A 21,673-nucleotide genomic window follows, 5' to 3' on the forward strand; every position below is an offset into this window, starting at 1 on the left:
TCGTCACTGGCAGTTTAAAGAGCAAAAAAATAAAATAAAACAGGGTACGATGGCTGGTTTTGGCAATATCGTTATTGCTCTGCAGTCAAACATATTTTGCCATTAGCCACTAAGAACGTCAATAACAAATGACAAAGCAGTACTCTTGAACATGATGGGAAGCGCCTGGTGTTTCTTAAGCTGTAATTCACTGTAGAGCACATGCGCCTGCGTGTGTTGTTTTCTACTTATTCGGGAAATTTAATGGTTGAAATGAACGACGAGAGTAGCATAAGAGAGGTGGAAAAAAAAAGCGTCGTCACCAAGAATTAAAGTCTGATTTGCCGCACTAGGAATTCCCTTGTGAATTATGTCGTTATCAGTGTAAAATTGCTCCCATCATTTTTACACCAAAATGTTTCTCCAGCTTGATGGCCGTCGAGCTGCCATTGTAAAGTGCTGTCATTCGTTTCTGCACGTTCTGTAAAAAAAAAAAACAGGAAATTTTTTTTCGTGTTACAATCTTCATTAAAATGGTTTGGAAATACGTCGGTACATCACACTGCAAACATAACAAACGATAGAAAGGAAAAGAAAACGCGGCATGTTAGAAAAAACCGAACTCAGTAACTCTAAAGCTAAGAAGCTGCCATCTCAGCATTTTTTTGGCGGACCGCAGTGAGCACAGACGTTTTTTGGTTTTGCTATATAGGCCCCAATTGTGTCATTGAAATAAGCAATTTTAAAGCCCCTTAGATGTTATAAGTTTTATTTTCCTACTGTTATTGTGGCATTCTCTACAAATAGAGTAAACATCATCTCCCGGAGACTGGAGAGGCAAAGCCACGGACAATTTCACATCCAATATCAGCGAGCAGACAGCAACATTTGATGTCCTCCGAAAAATAGGGGCTAGGAGAAGACAAAAAATCTGTTTGGCTGTTACAGTTTCAAGCAGATTTACAACCAATAGAAAAATAATGCGAATTCAAAATTCTTAAATAAAAGCACATCCAGATATCCACATATTGCACTTACAGACCCTGTATTTTATATTCTAAGAATCTTGGTTCGCTTTCTGGAAGCCTTAAAGACAAATACGATGCTTCAACTCATGAGACATTGTAAAAGCTCGGCTCTAAACCTTTCTTTGATCTTTGCGACGCATAGCACTTTTAAATTGAAAATAAGAACTTTCTGCTCTAACTTATTTTTGGAGTATGGAACTCGACTGAAGTTCTAAATGCAACATAATGAACATGCCTATAGGTTGCAGTTGCCGTCTGTTTAATCAACGAACACATATAGGCTATATATTTTTTAGCCTTCGTTACTATTTTTGATGACTCTATTCTTGTCTGCAGAACTAGAACTTGTTTTACGGTAGGACGGCGCTCTTGAAAAATAATGTTCAACAAGCCTTTTTTTTAAAGATTCCTTGGCATGAAGGTTTTGAGCAGCTGAATGTTTAAATGTCTAGAAATATATATATATATATATATATATATTAAAAAACTAGCGCCGGCTTCAGGGGATCATACTAAACCTAAATATAAAGATCTGGGATTATGGAGCGGAGAACAATATGCATTTTTTTCGCAATAAAAAATAATCCTCTATTTTGATAAGCGCGAGCAAAACATTTTAGTTTATACAAATCCATATAAACTTTGTTATACTTGATAATGCTCGGCTTGAAACTAACAAGCATTAGAATTCTTTTATGCCTGTACATGACATCAATAATTCTGCACAATACAAATATACAAATGCTTCGTTTTTTAGGGAGTTCGACACCGTGACAAAGCAGCATACGACATGGCACCACACTATAAAACGCCACCGTCAAAAGTAGGGATGTCGCGAACCACCCTAGGTTTGATTTCGAAAGGTTTCAATATTTGCGAAGCGAACCAAGGTTCGATATCGAAAAATTTTGATATTTTTGTACCGACCGAGGTTTGAATTCGAAAAATCGCAACTTTCGATCATAGCGGAGTTTCGAATTCGAAAAGTTCGATGCTTTCACGGTTTCTAAAATTTCGGGCTCGAACATTTCGAACATTTTTTTTTTACTTGAGGTTCAATAAATTCGAAGATTTCGAACTTTCCTAACTCGAAGTTCGAAATAATATCGAAAAATTTGAATTTCTAGGTATCTGAAGTTCTAAAAATTCGAAGATCTCAAAATTATTTGGAAATAAAATTCGAAAACTTCGAACGCTTCGAAATTTTATAAATATGAAGTTCGAACAAATCGAAGATTTCAAATTTCTTTCTGCATAAAGTTCGAAAAGTTCGAAGGGTTTGATTCTCTTTTAGCGCTCAAATCGAAAAAAAAAAAACTTAGAAGATTTTGAATTTATTTCAAGCCCAAGTTTTCAAAGTTTGAAGTCCGGTTTTCAAGTTCCTCCACAGTTTCAGTTTCAAATAACGTTTTCACGACTCACTGGTTTTCACGAAGTCAAGTTTAGAAAAGTTAGGGTGTAATATCTTGACTGCGAAGTTGGTCAGGCAATTAAATGAGATGACAAGTGTCCCGGATGTGCTGGAATATTTGCCAGTGCAGAGTGACGTGTGACCATAGATCAGTAATTCTGACTGCCAGATCGGGGGGGGAGGGGGGGGAGGGGGAGGGGGCGAGGTTTTTTTTAACCTGCATCACGCAGTAGTGATCACACGAACACAGTTTTGAGATACTAATCCAGTTCGAAACGGCCAGGGGCGGGCAGGAGGTTGAGGCTCAGAAAAACCTTGAAGCGACCTGGCAAACTTCTTCCCCACCCCTTGCACTATGGTAGTAATCGATCGAACGCCGCCCGACTGACGTTGGCATATAGTAAGTTAAGTTGGTAATCGTCCTGGAGGTTTATTTTCTGGGACGGAGGAATCGCCTCGCAAAAAGCACTGAAGCCGACACAACTCGAGGTCGAGGAGCGTTCTACCATGCAAGTGGCGTCGGAAGAGGAAAAAACGGGGGGGGAGGGGGAATAGGGAGGAGGAGGGGGGCTTCAACCCCCCCTCCCCCCCCCCCCCCCCCCCCCACCAGAAGATTCGGACTGTTAAAGAAAATAATACGGAGAAAGAGGGCGTGGTCGAGCTTATTTTAATCTGAAATTAATTATGCATATGTATAGCTACTGTTGCTCTTCACAGCATAAAAGATCGCGTAGATGGTCATTGTTAGAAACTCGTTGTCAGAAGGCACTACTCGTCACATGCTCAACGGTTCGGAAATTCAAAACTATGCCTTTTCGACCTAAATAACTTAGCCAATAATAATAAAAAAAAAATATATATATATATATATATATATATATATACATAAATGCGGGGATAAAAAGCTGGAGAAAAAAAACTATCAAGAATTCACCGGAAGTGTTGTATTCTTTCATATTCAGAGGTTCAGAATATCGAAACAAGCTTCTCCTGCCAAAATGTGTACAGGCTAAAAGAAACACGTCCCAGAAACGTGAAGCGAAAAAAAAAAAGTTTTCTTTTAATGACGTGCTGAACTCGAACAATATCAGAAATCTTCTTCCATCAGTTGATTTATTCCTTAACGTGAAAAAACAATGAATACATTATTTTGTATTTTGCAGATGGCAATGATATGTACTGATTGTGGTGTTAATTTAAATGCGATACCTCAAACAACTTAGACGGAAATAAATACCAAGTTTAGGGCACAATTGCATGTTTGGAAATTTCTTAGAAACTCACCTTGAGTAACAATAATCACATCTTAAGACGACATTTACCTAGGCTATACATATATCATTCTTAAAACGTTTAATATCTCTGCCATAAATAACTTCGGCTACAGCGCGCCTCAAATCTGGCACAAACGATAATCGTCAAAAACCCGTCGTCCTTCCTCGCCTCTTCGGGAATTCATTTTTTTAAAACTGAGCATGACAGAACACTGAAATAAACGCAATTGTCTTTCGTAAGGAACGCAGCACCGGATGTAAAAGCTCGAGAGAAAAAAAATTACGAATGTACCTCACTACTTGAATTCAAATGAAACCGTCCGCCGGTCTTTCGAAGTTCGACGAACGTCAAACGTTTACCCTGAAAGTTCGAAGGTCGTCAAACTTCTTAATTTTCAGGATTCGAAAGTTCGCAACTTTACGAATTCTCTTGATAGCTAAGATCGAAAGTTCGAAAATTATCGAATTCCTTAGCATGGGAAATTCGGAAGTTCGAAAAGCTTCGAACGTTTTAGTGCAAGAAGTTCGAAAGTTCGAAAATCATCGAATTTTTTGGTCAGTCAAGTTCGCAAGTTAGACAAGCATCGAATTTTGCAGCGTGATAAGTTCGAAAGTTCGAAAACAATCGAATTTTCTAGCGTAATAAGTTCGACGGTTCGAAAAGTGTCGAACTTCTTAGCTTAACAAGTTGGAAAATTCGACTCCCGTCAAATTTTACAATATAGAAAGTTCTAAAATTCAAAATCTTTCGACCTGCTTGATTCGATCATCGAAACTTCGGTTCGACAAAAGTTCGTGGCATCCCCAGTCAAAAGAGCACGCATCAAAACAGCGTGGCGTCAAGATGGCTCAGAGCAAAAATAACGCGCATCAAAAATAACTCACTACAAATAAACACAACTTCAAAACGGTACGTCAACAAAATAGCGCATGGGAAAACAGCACAGATTAAAAAAAAAAAAACTAGCGAAAAAAGCAAAAAATTCGTTACAGCGTCGAAACAGCTCAATGACAACGTAGCGTGTGAAGTTAGGAATGCATGTGCCATACCAGCTGTCTAGAAGAGAAGGCTGAGATGATAGGAAAATTGTATGATTAGAAATTGCAAATTAGAAAACTATTTTCTTGTAAACGATGGTCATGCACTGCGTAACATTTTTGTGATTTTATATTGTAACTTTTTGTTAATTGGGCCGTAATCATTAAAAATCCATGGAATAGGGAAACAAGGGTACGAAGGACAAACACGAATCTTCAAATACAGCTAGGTTCGTCTTCGTCCTTTTTCTCCCTTGTTGACCTTCTCCAGGGATTATTATCGTCATTCTTTTCCAGCTCGCTTTGCTCATTTGCATTAATCGCAATGTCCTGCCCTCAATCATTGAATTCAAATACATTCACACACATAATAGTTATATACACTAGCTTCCCGGCTACAGCAAGATCTAGATCACGAAGTGCAGTCCATTTTGCTTCGCGGATCATCGAGTGGCATGAAAAAAACAGATCGGGCATTCGGGCAACCGACTGGCAGCGGTGGCTGGACCCTTCTCAAACAACATCGTTTATAAATGGTATATATTGAGAAGTTGATTACCATTCACCTGCCTCCCTTCCTCCCACCTTTCCTCCCATAACTAGCGACCCGGACGTGATACATCGGTGGTCAACCTCGGTGGCCAACCTCGATGGTCAGCAATGACAGAAACTAGGTGCGAAGATTCTGTGTAGCAGGACTGGTGGGATCGATGAAGGCCATGATTCGGCCGGCCTGCTTGCCGAGTTTCGCTAACATTGGTCTAGCAGCCTGTGGGCGGCTGCTAGACCGACGTGAACGGGTGCCAGCAGCCTCTCTAAAGACGACTCCCGAAGAATGGCTGCATCTATAGAGGCCACCTTGCCGCAAAACAGAAGTTGTATATTACGGAATTACTAGGATGGAATTGCGGTAATCCAGGTCTTCAGCGCTGAGAAGCTGCTGAAGGTGTGACTACTCTGAAGGGACGATGCTACTAATCAGTGCCTCTATGCGAGAATCGCAAGGGTATTCGATAACCGAGGAGAGCTGTATCTTCCGTACCTCGGTGGAAGCTTGTGGCGGTAGGGCGTCGATGACGATCGACTGCCGTGATTTTGAGGTGATTTTGTGAAGACGAAACTTGTTTTCTACCTGCACAACCAAAGTGCAGTATCCTCGGTCCAAAAGTTGGAAAGCGCCAGGTCCGCAGTCGCTCGAATCTCTAGGAGGCAAGGTGCCCTCTAATATTTCCGCTGACATGGCTGCAGTCGAGTCGGCGAAGCGGCACCCAAGATTTTCGAACACCCCACTGTCGTAAACATAGAAATAAAACAGCGCAAGCGAACACAAGGACAAGTAGAAGAACGGACACAGACACAGCGCTGACTCACGACTTACTTTCTTTTTCATCTTTTTGAAACATATCAACATAAGAAAACACGAAATGAAAAATAAAAGAAGAAGAATCCAGCATGTAGGACATCCTCTCTGTCATATGCCATCTGAGGAATTTTTTACAGAAACTATACATTATATACCATTTATAACTATACATCATTCCACCTCAGATCTGAGGAAAGCCAAAAACCAAAAACCACAGTGCGAGCCCTAATGCTGTGTGCGTACCTGTCTTGCAAGCGGCCTCTTGGTATGTCGGCACCCTTTTCTGGCTGCATGTAGGCACGCGCCTGTGGTTATAGGATCACTCCCATGGAAACAGAAAGAAAGTATTAAACGTGCCCAAACTCCGAAGAAACTCGAACTCTTCACTGTATAACGTCCCTGACTCTGAACTGACGCATAGATCGGGACCGTGTTGTCGAATGTAAAACGCTTCGTGAATTTCCCTTGCCATTGTTTGTGAATGTTTAGCCAAAATTTCAATGTCACTTAACCGAGGGGGACAACCACACCTATCACAATGAATGGCTAGGTGACCCGAAGGTGTGGTAGCTGTGGTTGTTCCCCTCGGTTAAGTGACATTGCAATTTTGGCTAAACATTCACAAAAATGGCAAGGGAAAGTCATGAAGTGTTTTACATTCGACAACACGGTCCAGATCTATGCGTCAGTTCAGAGTCAGTGATGTTATACAGTGAAGAGTTCGAGTTTCTTCGGAGTTTGGGCACGTTTTTTTAGTAATTTCTTTCTGCTTCCTTGGGAGTGATCCTATAACCACAGGTTTTGTGCCTACATGCAGCCAGAAAAGGGTGCCGACATACCAAGAGGCCGCGTGCAAGGCAGGTACGCACAGAGCATTAGGGCTCGCGCTGTGGTTTTTGGTTTTTGGCTTTGCTCAGACTTGAGGTGGAATGATGTATAGTTATAAATGGTATATAATGTATAGTTTCTGTAAAAAATTCCTCAGATGGCATATGACCGAGAGGATGTCCTACATGCTGGATTCTTCTTCTTTTATTTTTCATTTCGTGTTTTCTTATGTTGATATGTTTTAAAAAGATGAGAAAGAAAGTAAGTCGTGAGTCAGCGCTGTGTCTGTGTCCCTTCTTCTACTTGTCCTTGTGTTCGTTTGCGCTGTTTTATTTCTATGCTTACAATGCATCACCGACTAGCCCATCTCCAAACATTACCCCACTGTCTTTTCCGGAGAGACACCACTTTTAAGCACCTTCAGAGCTTATACTACGGACCGTTCCTCGTCGTCTGTAGTTGACCCAAATTTTACAGTATCATTCTTGGAGGGAAAGGTCAGACCGTCTAAGTCGACAAACTCGAAGCAGCCTGTTTCTACTTCTTTGATTTTGCAACAACAGAGCTCTCAGACAAAGTTTATACCAACGAGTGTTGGGACCGAGCGGTTGTCCGAGGACTTTGGGTACGGCAGGGAGCCGAGCCAGGGCAGGAACTCACGCAAAGGCCGGACTCGGGAAGCACCAGGGAGCGAGAGGGTGTCTCGTAAAGGTAACTCTTTATCTATACATAATAACAGGTTACATCAATTGACGGGAGAGCGCTTGAGAGCGCTTGAGAACACACGCTAGCAGCGGCCTGCTGCTCATTTTCTAAGGTCACCTTTCCCCACATCCCTAGTAGGGAATCCCCAGGGTTCAGGCCTTCACCAAGACTTTGGGGCCAGTGTCCCTAAGATTAAGGTATGCCCTTCCCCTCTCTCTCAAACTGCCACACGCGACACACACACAGAAGGGCCAGACATCCTTGGCCGCGGTGTCGCCGGTCAATGTCGGCGGACAATGGTGCCATCGCAGTCGAGGAAGGCGGAAGACATTCGTATTTGCAGGCGTCCTGGCTTCCGCGTGGTAGGGGATAATCCCCTGGGCGATGTAAGCTGGGGAAATTGAGTAAAGCTCCCTCCTTTGTCGAGGACGTCCCAAGGCTGTCGTGTCGCCGTGCGTCGAGGTCAGGCAGGAGAAGCAAAGAGAGGGGCCGGACGGCAAAGACGACCAGATGACACTGGCGTGGGTCAACCCGATGATCCTTCGGAGAAGGTCACGTCGTCCCCGTGTATCGAGGTGTGTTCGCGATTTCAAGGCGCCTCTCGCTCTGTCTCCGGGCGCAGCTGACCGTAGACACCTGGCGACGATGCTCCAGGGCGTTCACCTGTGCCGGTCGGTAAGGAACGGAGAGGTCGTCTCCTCAGGCCTTTTGCAACACGAGACACTTCATCTACTGAAGCGACTATTCGCGACTCCAACTAACAAAAGGTGGCGCCATTCGTTTTCCAAAATGGCGGTTTTAGTGAGGGTCAGAGATGCGTGCCGCTTTTGAGTCTGTCTAGTGTGCTGGCTTCACTGAGCGGCACAAATTATTTCTTTTAATACGAGGAAGCCAGGGTGTTATGAGCGCAGGTCACCTCTTTATCCTGAAAACAAAAACGGTGATTAGCGTAATACTTACTCCAGGAAGCACGTCTTAATTCTGGAGCGAAACCGAAACTAACCTCTTTTTGCCTTTAATTTATCGATGTAAATCTTAATTTCGGATTCCTTCATAACTCAAGATGTCTCTCACATCGTAGTGACGTAGTTAAAGAAGTTGTTCGCGCTAACTTTATTTTGTGACATACATGATCGATCCAGGCTGATATTCGTAGTTGAAAAAATCAGTGCTGATATTTGTGCGTTCTCGCTGCCTTTTCTCGCTCAGATAATTAACATGGGAAATAATGAACTGAGGGCCTTTTAATGGGTTTTTAGGTATTTAGATAATTAATTGGTTTAACAATATTCCCAGCACAAAAATAAGAGAATTCAAATTTTTACAATATGTCCACGAAACGTATAAATTATTAAACGCTGTTCTCACTGCAACAACCCAAAGACGGAATCCTTGCCAGACAGCTGAAGGGTTTGTGTGTGAGTTTTATAGCAACACGGGACGCATAGGACTTTATATTACATCTAGTGTTCGACCGTTTGTCTGTCTTGATAACGTTGGTAAAAAGAAGGCAAAAATATACCTTTCTGAAACGACTATTATGGTTAAATGGCGTATTTGCGTCATCTTGGCGTTGATTGGGAGCATATATTGCCGCCATTTGTATTAATATTAATATTACAATTACGTCTTATATTTTAATACGTAATTTTTGAAGCTCTAATAGTGTTTGTTGCTAATGATGTAATTTCAAACTCGCGAACAAATATGACAATCAAAATTGTGCTAATTATCATCACTCGCGCCAATTGCAGCATTTTAATTACCAAGTAATAAAATAAAAATGGTTTAAAATCAATGAAAACATTCTAGCTAATGTGAAAAATCCATGTGAAATTATATTACTGTGGGTAAAGTATATTTTGCTATCAAAGTAACGACTTTTGACAATCGGCAAAACGTCCGAAGTTGCCGCCAATATCCCTCCAGACCAAATGCCGACAAATAAAAAAAAAGACATTTTCATTTTACATTATTAATCCTTTCACTGTTACGCTTTCACGCTAATACTTTCACTTTTACGCTCCGTCGTTTTGACAATTTGGCCAATCTCAGCTTTTCCAGTTCAAAGTAACGCCTACCTGCTTGCGCGTCTGCTCACTGCAGCACGTTTCGTTGGTGTTGGAAGTCGGTGAAACAGTAGTGAGTTTTAGCATTGCGTATACGAGCGAACGCAAGCGCTGTTTGTCTGCGTTAGCTTTGCCTGTTCCACACTGCGCGTCCGCGGAGCTCAAAATTGCGGTCTTGGATGGCGAAAGGCGATGAGGCGCACGCAAAACGTGGGGCACGCAACTCTAACGCAAACGCACATCGCTTTTGCTTGCTTCTATGCGCAATACTAAAGCTCTCTAGTAAGGTACAATCCCATACCGGCTGCAGCACTAAGTTGGGACAGTGAAGAGTGTTGCTAGCATTCGGAAATGACATTTCGCGAGCCATGATCGCGAGCAGTTTCGCCGTGCCCGCTAAGCAGGAGAATCGGGGGACCCTCACTAGAGCGCTTCTCCTCTCCGCCGCAAGAGGGCGAGCGTCGAGCTGGAGACGCGAATAGCTGATTGTTCGAAGGGGGCGCACCTGTAGCGTCTATGCTACAGAACGCTTCACATCACGAAGCGTGGCGCTTTGCCTCGCGCGCAAAGGTCATTGAGTGGCGCGAGACAGAACAGCTCGGGCATTCGGGCATTTAAGGGACAGTGCTGGTCAACACCTTTTCAAAAATATATTTTGAAAATACTGTCGAGACCGATTAAAGGAACTGAACTGCAATCTTAGATTACTTCGTTCGATCCGCTTCTTCACTATATCTGAACTCCATAAAAATATAAAAAATAACACGCAAAAAAAAATATATATATATAACAGTTTTCACGAGCACATGTTTATCTTGCCTGCAGAAAGCGGTGGAGGCTTCCCTGCATACGCGCTCTGCTTGATCGGAGCTGCCTCTTGGTAAATGCGGGAAGCTCCGATCGAAAGAAAATCCTACAAGCTACGTACAGACCGCGTCCACAGCCCTGCCGACAGCTGCGACGGCAGCCGCAAAAGACGCCGGCGATGGGCGGAATTCTTTTACATTGTTGGGCACTTCGTCAAGCATGGCGGCACGCTTTTATTTTAAGGAGCTTGCCTTCGTCTTCCCCGTCGAGGTGCCGCGACCCACCATCGTTGAACGGCAATGACTCGCCGAACTGGTGCTCGTGCGAAGCTAGACTTTCGCGCAAAGAGTGACGACTCGGACTAGTGATGCCGGCATGCGCAGCAAACAAATCCCGCACGGCACCCAGTTAAAGTTGAAGTTCGTGTTTCGTTGGTATAAAGAGCCTAGATTTAACAAATGGGACAACTGCTCGATCGGGGTTCCCCTCGTTTGTGGGATACGTTTGCAAAACGAGCTGCAGCCTGCAAGGAGTCAAAAGTGCTCACCGCTGCAAACGCGACCGCCCCTCCGTCTGGTTTCCTCTCCCTGCTGGCTACGAGACAACCAGTGCCAGGAGGACTTGAGCCCATCTGACCAGGAAGCGTCCTCCATTGAATTGGGGTTGCTCGCTCTCTCAAACCTTGGTTCTTTCCGTCGTCTCCATCGGTAGGTCATAGGTGCGTTATTGCTAGCGGTCGAAACGCTCTTATCGGCGCACCACGACGGCTTCTCGACTTGCGATGCTGGAAAGCCGTTTCCCATAAAAGGAGCCGGGAGCAGACGACGATCCAGAATCTGCCGCGGGCGGCCCTTGCAGCATCATCTACGGCCCGTTCTGGGTGGCTGCTCGGCCGCGACAGCGCAAGTGCAAAGATCAGAGACAGTAAAATCCAGAATTTATTATTTTAAAATTGTCAAAAAAATAATCTTCGCTATATGCGGAGTAGCCGCTCAATTTCCTTCCTTTCAAACAGACACAAATGCATTGAAAAAGTGCATACGGGATAGGTAACTTGTGATCGCTTCGTTGTCGCCGCTGTTTCGTTATAACCAACTTCGTTATGACTGGTATCGACAGCAGTGCATATAATAATAATAATAATAATAATAATAATAATAATAATAATAATAATAATAATAATAATAATAATAATAATAATATATTTATTTCACACAAATTGGAATTCATGTACTAGATACGGGCATATCAAAGCCTGCAGAGGGCTTGTATGATGACGCCCATAAAAAAATTCAAAAGACGATTATCATGATTCCACAATGTAAGACAGAAAGTCGAACTATAAAACACAAAAAAAGGCATGAAGAAGAAGAAGAAAAAAAAAAGCGAAAAGCGCTAAAAAAAAAGAAAACACGGAAGAAGACGAAAAAAGCACTTAGAAAAAAAAACACGAAAAGTGTTAAGCGAAAACAAAGTAAAAGGGGAAAAAAATAAACAAAAGGCGAAACTGAGTTAAAATTAACTTAGCTAATTACAGTTCAAGCTCAGAGCTTGCAGACACAGCAAAGAGATGCTAGATGAAATCAAAGTTGGTGCACTTGAGTTCTTTCTTCAGTTGTTTCAGTGATGTAATGGCAATGAAAGTGTCAGGGAGGGCGTTGAACAAACGCGGAACGTAGTAATCCCGAGTGCATTTACCGTACCTGGTCGAACAAACTGGCACTACAAAACGAGGAACGCGACGAAGTATTCGGGGAGACTGAAATGGTGTTTTAAACTCATTTTTCCAAAAGCTACGGAGCACTACCGTTTGTATAAAAAGAGAACGCAAATTAGGCAATTGAAGACTTCGAAAAATATCACTGTTGCTGGAAAAATTCGAATTGTAAGCAACGCTTGTCAGGATTCCTTTCAATAAAGAATTAACTTTGGACTGCCAACGACCCGAACAGTTGCCAAATACCGTAACACCGTATCGAAGGATACTGTAAGAAAGAGGATGGACGATTATTATTCTGATACCGACTGGCATAAAGAATTTAGTATTGTAAAGCATACAAGACACAATCCGTAATTTGCTACAAATACATGACATATGTGTGTTCCAAGACATATCAAAATCGAAATGTACACCCAAGTATTTTACGTGATCGACAGACTGGATTGAAACACAATTGCATTGAGCACAACTGGAAGGGTGAAGCAAAAACTTTACTTGAGCCTGGCGTCTTTTAAGAGGGTTGTGAAAACACACCAGCTTTGTTTTAGAGCGGTTTATGTCTAGGAGATTATCGCCGAACCAATCCATTATATGAGAGGCGTTTATTTCGAGTGTGCGGAGTGAGTCAGAGAAATTAATATGACGTGACACAAGGAGAGTGTCATCGGCATATTGGTAAATTTTACACCCGTTGATAACCTGGGGCATGTCGTTCACAAAAATATTGAAAAGTAGAGGAGAAAGAACAGAACCCTGAGGCACTCCCCCCAGTAATGAAAGCGGAGAGCTCTTAAAGTTTCCAATTAGGACAAACTGGGACCTTTTAGAAAGAAAGTTTTCCAGTAAAGAATAAAACGGGCCACGAAAACCATGGCGATATAATTTTGCTAGGAGCAACTGATGGCTGACAGTATCGAAAGCCTTGGACACATCAAGAAAGAGAGCACATGCAAACATATTACTTTCGAATGTTGAATATAAGTAATCAGAAAAATCATCAAGGGCCGGTTGCGTGCCTTTCCCAGTAATGAATCCGTACTGAGTAGATGAACATATTTCGTTCTTATCTAAAAAACTGTTCATTGTCAGAAAGAGGTGTTTCTCCAGAATTTGTCCTAAAATAGGTAGAATCGAAATGGGGCGATAATTTGCAACATTGGATCGTTCTCCTCCTTTGAAAAGTGGCCGCACAATAGCAGCCTTGAGCTCATCAGGTATGCTGCCAGACGTAATGAAGCCGTTCAGCATAGTGAGCAGAACGTTCTTAATATATGTGAAATTTCTCTGAAGATCATAAGCTCGAATATCATCAATACCAGGAGATTTGCTGGCTTTAAAACTAAATAAAAGGGAGCGCAGATCCTTTTCGTCCAAGCAAGGAAGGAAAGCTGACGCCAAAAACTCATTCTTTAGTGTGCATGAGTTCACAGGAGGCGTTCTTTGCACGCCAGAGTATTTAGCAAAGAAGTCGTTAAAGTCGTCTGCTAATCTTGAGGTAAGTGACCCGAAATTTCGTTCGAGGGTTTGGTCAATAGAATTTCCAGAACCAGTTCTTCGGAATTGATTAATCAGTGACCATGTTTTGGCTGAACTAAATCTGAATTTTTCGAATTGTGATTTAAAAAACTGTCTCTTTGCAGAACGAATGACAGCGTTTACTTTATTTCTTAACTGCTTGAATTCATTTTGTAAATCTTTGTTGTTTGGAGATCGGCGACACCGACTCCAGAGGATCTCTTTCACTTTAATAATCTTAAGTATATTACTGTCTAGCCATTGATGATGAGGACGCCGCTTTTTCAAAGTAACAGTTCTGCGGGCAGCGGCAGTAAGCGAACGAAAAACTTGAACAAAACTTGAGTATAAGTCAGCGTTATTAACTGTACCTAAAAAGGCCTGCTAGTCATGAGAGGCAACTGACTTGTCGAAAACAACATTGTCAATAATTTGGGCTTGTCTTGAGCTTTCGCATCTAGAGTTTGACGCCATTGTGTGTGTTAGTTGACACCCCACGAAGTAGTGATCTGCTAATTTTTCCTGAATTACAGCAGATTCCAATCAGACACCTGGTGCTCGTATTAAGATATGGTCAATGCAGGAAGTGACTAACTTTGTCCCTAAAATTTCTTCTCGGGTTGGAGCATCAACAACGCATTCTAAGCCAAAGTTCGACAAAATGTTAAGATAGTCGCATACGGTGGAATTGGCTGCGTTCATTGTGTCTATATTAAAGTCACCCACCAAACAAAGTTGCTGTATAGAAGATAATGTGGAGAGAGTTGTCTGCAGCCCATTCAAAAACATTCGAACATTTTCTGAAGGAGGCCTGTAGAAACATAACAGAGCAAGTGAGAAGGTGGAGTTGTCAAGTTTGATAGATACATTTTCGACGTGATAAAAATCTAGATTGAGGGGAGAAACTTGCCACATTTGATGTACGAAAACCGCTATGCCTCCGCCACTACGGTTTGAACGCGTGAAACAAAAGTTGTTGTACTCTTTGAGAGTGAATTGATAAAGCATAGAGTTCGAGACATTAATTTCCGTAAGGATAAATGCATCGACATGAAACATAATATTTTGTACCATTATAAGAAAATGATCCCAATATTTTCGAAGGCTCCGGATATTAACATGCAAACATGTAAAAGTCGCACCTTTTGGTTTATCTAGCAAGGTTTGAAAAGACGAAAAATTATTACATTGGGAAAAGGTGGCTCTCATAGCTTAAACGATTTTTGCAATATCTCCTACGGAGTTGATCCGTAGGAGAGGCGAGCCTTCACTCTTTTTTGCATAGATGTTTGCATGTTTTACCCAGATATACTTGTAATGACTTTCTTTTCCCTTGTTCCTCGCCATCCAGAAAAGCTCACGGTTGGAACGGGTGAGATTGTCATTAAAGAATAGCTTGGGCTGACTGTCAACGTTGCTGAGCTCTCTTAGTCGTCCACGGCATCTCATCCATTGCTCCTTGAGGGCAACGGACGCAAACCTGACCAGTATTAATGGAGCAGTGTTTGGTCTGTCTGCCTTCTTCGGAAGTAGACGGTGGACGGACAGAACATCCGATGGCGTAAACTGTGACAGGCCGATGTTAGAGGCTAAGTCACAGAGAACCATGTTCAGGTTTTCTTTTGGCGTGGAAGGCATGCCCTGAATTTCCATGTTAGGTAGGCGATGTTGTTGCTCGGCGTCATTCAGTTCCGCTTGAAGCAGGTGAATAGCATTTGCCTGCTCTTTTACTGTGTTTTGGAGTGACTGGACTTCCGCCCCAAGGTCTTTGGTTACTTTTTTTTGCTCAGTGATTTCAGTGAGAACCGAGTCGTACTGAGCACTCAGGAAGACAACGGAATCCTGGACCTCTTGGACGGTTGTCCGCAGCAACTCAACGGTGGGTTTTAAGGCCAACAAGGCATCGACCTTCGCTGGGAGCGTGAGAAGCGAATCAACGCTTTGTTTTAACGACAGCAGCACGTCTAGCTTTTCGTTGACGGATGTTAGCTGGGCGGAGAAAGGGTGAGGTTCATCCTGAGATGTAGCCTCCACGTTTCCAGCGCCCGTGCGGTTGTCCCTGCTGCGACAGGTCTTGCAGCGCCACTTTTCTCGTTTGGCTGCTCCCATCGTCGTAAAGGTAGCGTCGGCAATTTCGGCACATTGACCCAAGTGAAGAGAACTGTTGCACTCCATGCACTTCATACATCTACCATCCGTCGGCACACACACGCCACACACGCCGCAGGCAGGAGGTGGGGACATAATGAAGAACGGGATACCCAGTTGACAAGAGACAGCAAAGAGGAAGAAGATGCAAAGGTTGGAATATGAACGTACGGGCTCACCGGAAGAAACCTGAAGGCACACAACTACGCATGCAGAGACCACAACACAAACATTGATGAAGGCGCCGATGATGATGCGTAGAAGTCTGGTTGAAGACGAATTCAGCGGAGAGGCATATGTGCTTTAGTCCGCAAGTGGTCTCGCCAGGATGAAACCAACCATCGGCAGAATAACGGTGGACTTGCAGTGGACTGAGTAGTCGCCCCAGACGATCTCCCCACCTGGTGTGGATGGAAGATTGTCGCCAGGAGCCTCAATTCGAAGAAGCCATAGAGAGACGAGGCAAATATTTCACAGCGGTGAAATGGCCTTCCGAACCATGAGACTTCTTCTTCTTCTTGAGGATGATAATAATAATAATAATAATAATAATAATAATAATAATAATAATAATAATAATAATAATAATAATAATAATAATTTTATTGCACAGACTTCAATACAATACAGAAAAAGCGGGCCCGTCGAAAGCCAATAGCGGCTTGTGGGACTGGACCCAGCAGCGGCGTAAAGGAAAAAAAAAACTATAGTGCACAAAACAAATATCAGCAATCACAAAACATTTGCGAAGTAGCTAAACACAAAGAGATAAAATAAACCTATAAATAATCGAAGTTGAAATAAGCTAAACAACAAAACAAAAGCACGAAAGAAAGTGCATGACACTATACAAGTCCAAACTCAACCGAAAAAGAGCGGCGAAAACCAAGAAAGGAAGACCAAGAAAATGCAGATACTTTTCAGCGCTGTCGACGCATACAAAGTAAAAAAAAAAGAAAAAGAAAGAGCGATGAAGAGCAAACATATTGAAGCTTGTTAAATAATCCAGAGTTAAGTACACATAACTCTAGCATAACTTTCGTAAAGCTTTTTTTAACTGACGCTTGGAAGTTATTTCAAAAAAACGTATCCGACATGTTGTTAAAGAGCTCAGGGACATAAAAGGAACGCAGTTTTTTCCCATACTTAGTATATACACGCGGAACGACATAAGGTTTGCTTTCTCTAAGAACGCGCTTTTCCACTTGAGGCGTCTTGAAGGTACTCGTCCAATAATGCTTGCTAATTACACATCTACTAAAGAGGGCTGAAAGGCGCGGGAGACCCAAGAAAACAAATAAATCATCACCAGACATAGGTAGCGAGGTGTACGCCACTCCCCTTAGAATGCTTTTTAAAATAGCGTCAATTTTATCATGCCAGAGCACAGAACAGTTAGCATATACAGTAATGCCATAACGCAACAAGCCGTAGGCTAATGCATTAACTATAATTTTTCTGACCGAAAAAGGGAAAAACGTTTTTGTACAATACAACATGCACGATACACTGCGCAGTCTTTTTGCAATATAAGCGAGATGCGAGTTCCAAGATAGATCAGCATCAAAAAATATTCCCAAGTACTTGACTGTGCTGACAAATTTAAGAGGCGTACACCTGCAATCTGTACACTTGGAAGAGTGCATTAGGAGAGGAATATCTGGGCAATACCGTTTTAAAGGATTACTGAAACGCACGAGTTTCGTTTTTTGAATGTTAAGTGTAATACAATTTGCTTCAAACCAGTATATTACTCGGGAAGCATTGGTTTGTAATAACGAAATGTCATCGTGGAAATTTATATGCCGTGAAACCAATAGCGTGTCGTCAGCGTATTGGTAAATATCGCACCCTAAAACAGTCTTAGCCAGGTCATTCACGTACAAATTAAACAAAAGGGGCGACAAAACCGAGCCCTGAGGCACTCCGGCTTTCAAAGGTACATCGACACTGGTGGCGTTACAAAGCGAAACGTGCTGCGTCCGGTTTGTCAAAAAATCTTGAAGGATACGGTAAAAAGGCCCCCTAAAACCATAGTCATACAATTTTTTCAGTAGTACCTTATGACTGATGGTGTCGAATGCCTTAGAAACGTCGAAAAAAAGTGCGCAGGCAAATTTGTTGCTTTCAAATGTTGAGTGAACGAGTCCACGAGTTCCTCTAATAGCGAATCGGTGCCACGCCCCGCCGTAAAACCGTGCTGTGTCGGCGACAATAGATTAAACTTGTCGAGAAACGTAGTCATTGTTTTTAACATATGTTTTTCCAAAACTAGCGCTAAACAAGGGAGAATAGATATTGGCCTGTAACTTTCAAAGTTATCACGAGCACCGCCTTTGTAAATTGGTCTAACTATTGCACTTTTCAAGCCAGCCGGAATTATTCCGAAGCTCAGAATTCCGTTAAATATGTGCAGTAAGATATTTTCCAGCACTTCAAAATTGCGCCGTAGGTCTCCGAGACGGATGTTATCTGCCCCGGGTGCCTTATTGGGATTAAAACTAAATAAAAGTGTACGTAAATCCTCCCTCGTCATGTCCGGCAGAAAGGCGGATGCTAAGCAAGAACGCTCTAGATTAGTAGGCGCGATAACTTCATCATGGGAGACACCCTAAAATTTGGCAAAGAAGTGATGGAAACCGTCAACAATTGGTAATACATTAGGCCCGAAATATTTTTTTATATTGTCATCAATGGACGGCCTACTAGAGCATCCCTTAACCTCGTTTACAAGGGCCCAGGTCTTAGCAGTATCGAAGCGTGATTGAAAAAACTTCCCCTGGAAATGACGACGTTTTCTGGAACGAATAAGTGCAGTTACACGATTCCTTTCACATTTGTATTGCAATCTTAGCTCTTTGTCCTCAGGAAAACGTCGACATCGTGCCCACAAGATATCTTTCTCTTTGACGGCAGAAAGGAAGTCTGCCGTCAGCCATGGCTTATTCAACCTACGTTTTTTTATTGTAGTGGTTTTTGAGCTCATGGCCCTAAAAGTTGAGAAAAGTTCAACTAACTTTAAGTAGGCCTCCTGATAGCTACAAGTTTCAATAACATAATTCCAATTGTAAGTGGAAATTAATCTATCGAAGCGGCGCGTATCTGTAATTTCGGCTTGGTTTTGTTGTTCTATGGCATCTGAAATGATATCGAAGTTAATTCGACTAGCCACAAAATAATGGTCCGCCAACTTTTTCTTAATGACTGCCGATAAGATGGGAATTCCCGAGTTTCTAATGTTAATATGGTCAATACAGGATGTGACCAAAGTGCCAGACATGTATTCTTCTCTAGTAGCTGTTTGGATTACGCTTTCAATGCCATAATTCGCGAGTATATTTAAGTAATCACAGACGATAGTCTTTGAAGACTTTAAAAGGTCAATGTTGAGGTCACCTACCATGCAAAATTTATCAAGACACATTGTATTCTCTAGACTCACGTTCAACTCATTTAAGAAGTTACGCGCATTTTCCGATGGTGGCCTATAGAAAGCCAAAAACGATATCGCAAAATTATTTTTACTGAGTTTTAGCGCAACACATTCTGCATGTGTAAAAGATATCTCCAAGTTAACGACTGTCCAAGCTTTTTTAACATAAACGGCAATTCCTCCTCCTCTAGTAGAGTTACGTGTAAAGAAATAAACTTCAAAGCCCGGCAAAGAAAATTGGCCCTGCGATACGCCCACATCTCGGACATTAATTTCTGTTAGTACGAAGACGTCGACACTGGCCTCAAGAATCCCAGAAATAAGCTGAAATTCATCCCAGTATTTTCTAATACTTCTGATATTCAAATGGAGAACCGTAAGTGCGCTATCACTAGGCGGAAAGGCGTTCAGAAAGGAAGGAAAATGGGTACTTAAAAAAGTGTTCTCCATTTTTAAATTATTTTTTCTAAATCCCGTGCACTAGCGATGCGCACTGGTGGAGAGTTCTCGTCTTTCTTTGCAAAGATTGTGGCGTTTTTAACCCAGGCAAATTTATATGATTTTTCCCTGCCCATAGTTCGCGCCTGCCAAAAAAGATCCTTATTGGTCCTTGTCAGGTTTTCATTGAAGTATATTCTTTGCTGATTTCCTGACCGAGGAAGTGTGGCCAACTTCTTTCGAGCGGCCATCCAGTGTTCCTTCACCGACACGGAACTGAACTGAACCATGATCGGGGCAGGTCCTTCGCGCCTCGAGCGGAGGCGGTGGCAGGCTACAACATCGACGGGGTTGTGACAATGAATATCTAGTTTTGTTGCAAGGTCGTTCATAGTAATCTTCAGATTTTCATCGTTTGCGGTGGGAATTCCGTGAATTTCCATATTACATCTTCTGCTGTACTGTTCAGTTGAATTAATGTTTGTTTGGAGCTGTTCGATAAGGGTAGTTTGGTCTTTCACTGTTGTTTGCAGCACTCCGACCTCGGATCGGAGCAACTTGACCTCCTTATCGTTTTCTGCAACGAGTTGCATCATAGACTCGCATTTCTTAATCGACTCTTGCAGGCCCTTGATCGTCTCTTTTGTCGCGTCCAGTGATGGCCTCAAAGAAAGGAGATCGTCTACTTTAGCCGGAAGATCAGACAGGCGATCAACGTTGACTTTCAGTGTGTGTAAAAGCTCAAGCTTGGCGTTTATCTGCGCAAGTTGTGCGGTCACGGCACCTTCGTCGGCTGACAACGACGCCTCCTCAGCACCGCCTGCGCCTAATCTGCTGTCACGAGTTCTGCAAGTGCGGCAGATCCATTTGTCTCGTTTGGCGCTCCCCATTGATCTAAAAGTCCTTTCCGCAATGCCAGAGCAAGCCTCAAGGTGGTATGCATGATTACAAGAAGAACACGTAATAAAAACACCATCACTCGGCAAAGGGTTGAAACATGCAATGCACTCAATGGCGTCTGGAGAAGCCATGACTGGCTTAAAATAGACAACATAGAAAAAAAAGTAACAATTATCGCAAAAGTACTTGTTGCAGTCGGCGGCGGAGATAGAAACTTAAGCTAACAAAAACATAATTATAACAAACTATCACCTGCCGAAAATGACTAGGTTAGTTGCTTGCTGAAGACAGGCCGCCGACTGCGCCGAAGAAGGCCGTGGGATCCGTTTTTATGGTGTTGAATCCAGTTGCCCCGATGACGATCGACCACGTGACCAGGCGTCAGACGACGAGTGCTTTGTCAGATCTTCATCTGTCGGCGGCCGGCAGCGATGACGATGCGCCCGGCACCAATGACGATGGAACTCGGCACCGATGACGATGGAACCCGGCACCAGGAACTGCCGGAGCACGCCTGCCGAAAATGACTAGGTTAGTTGCTTGCTGAAGACAGGCCGCCGACTGCGCCAAAGAAGGCCGCGGGATCCGTTTTTATGGTGTTGAATCCAGTTGCCCGGATGACGATCGACCACGTGACCAGGCGTCAGACGACGACTGCTTTGTCAGATCTTCATCTGTCGTCGGCCGGCAGCGATGACGATGCGCCCGGCACCAATGACGATGGAACTCGGCACCGATGACGATGGAACCCGGCATCGATGACGATGGAACCCGGCACCGATGACGATGGAACCCGGCACCAGGAACTGCCGGAGCACGCCTGCCGAAAATGACTAGGTTAGTTGCTTGCTGAAGACAGGCCGCCGACTGCCGACTGCGATTATTATAATAATAATAATAATAATAATAATAGTAATAATAATATAATAAGAATAAAAATAATAATTTTATTGCGGGTGCTTAAACGTCCACAAAATATCATTTCGGGACCGTCAAAGTTCTAAAGACTTGTAGGAC

At 42.9% G+C, this 21,673-nt stretch overlaps 1 protein-coding gene across 1 annotated transcript; it reads right to left on the reverse strand.

The window, feature by feature from the left end:
* Positions 1–358: 358 nt before the first annotated feature.
* Positions 359–20,833, reverse strand: LOC115311818. Its single transcript, XM_042294299.1, has 2 exons — positions 20,023–20,833; positions 359–460 (listed from the first exon to the last, which is right to left on the reverse strand). The coding sequence occupies exons 1-2, from the start codon at positions 20,785–20,787 to the stop codon at positions 359–361; spliced, it is 867 nt and encodes a 288-aa protein (XP_042150233.1). The 5' UTR covers positions 20,788–20,833.
* Between the last annotated feature and the right edge of the window lie 840 nt (positions 20,834–21,673).

This window comes from Ixodes scapularis, unplaced genomic scaffold, assembly GCF_016920785.2.
Source record: "Ixodes scapularis isolate PalLabHiFi unplaced genomic scaffold, ASM1692078v2 PGA_scaffold0__279_contigs__length_252992795, whole genome shotgun sequence".
In the NCBI taxonomy this organism is placed as follows: domain Eukaryota; kingdom Metazoa; phylum Arthropoda; class Arachnida; order Ixodida; family Ixodidae; genus Ixodes; species Ixodes scapularis.

Bases quoted from the DNA above. Each gene is read 5' to 3' on its own strand.
- LOC115311818 (XM_042294299.1), bottom strand. From the start codon at position 20,787: ATGGCTTCTCCAGACGCCATTGAGTGCATTGCATGTTTCAACCCTTTG. The intron at 461-20,022 runs GTGAAGGAACAC...TTTTTTTTACAG, and splicing joins TTCAGTTCAGTTCCGTGTCG to AACGTGCAGAAACGAATGAC.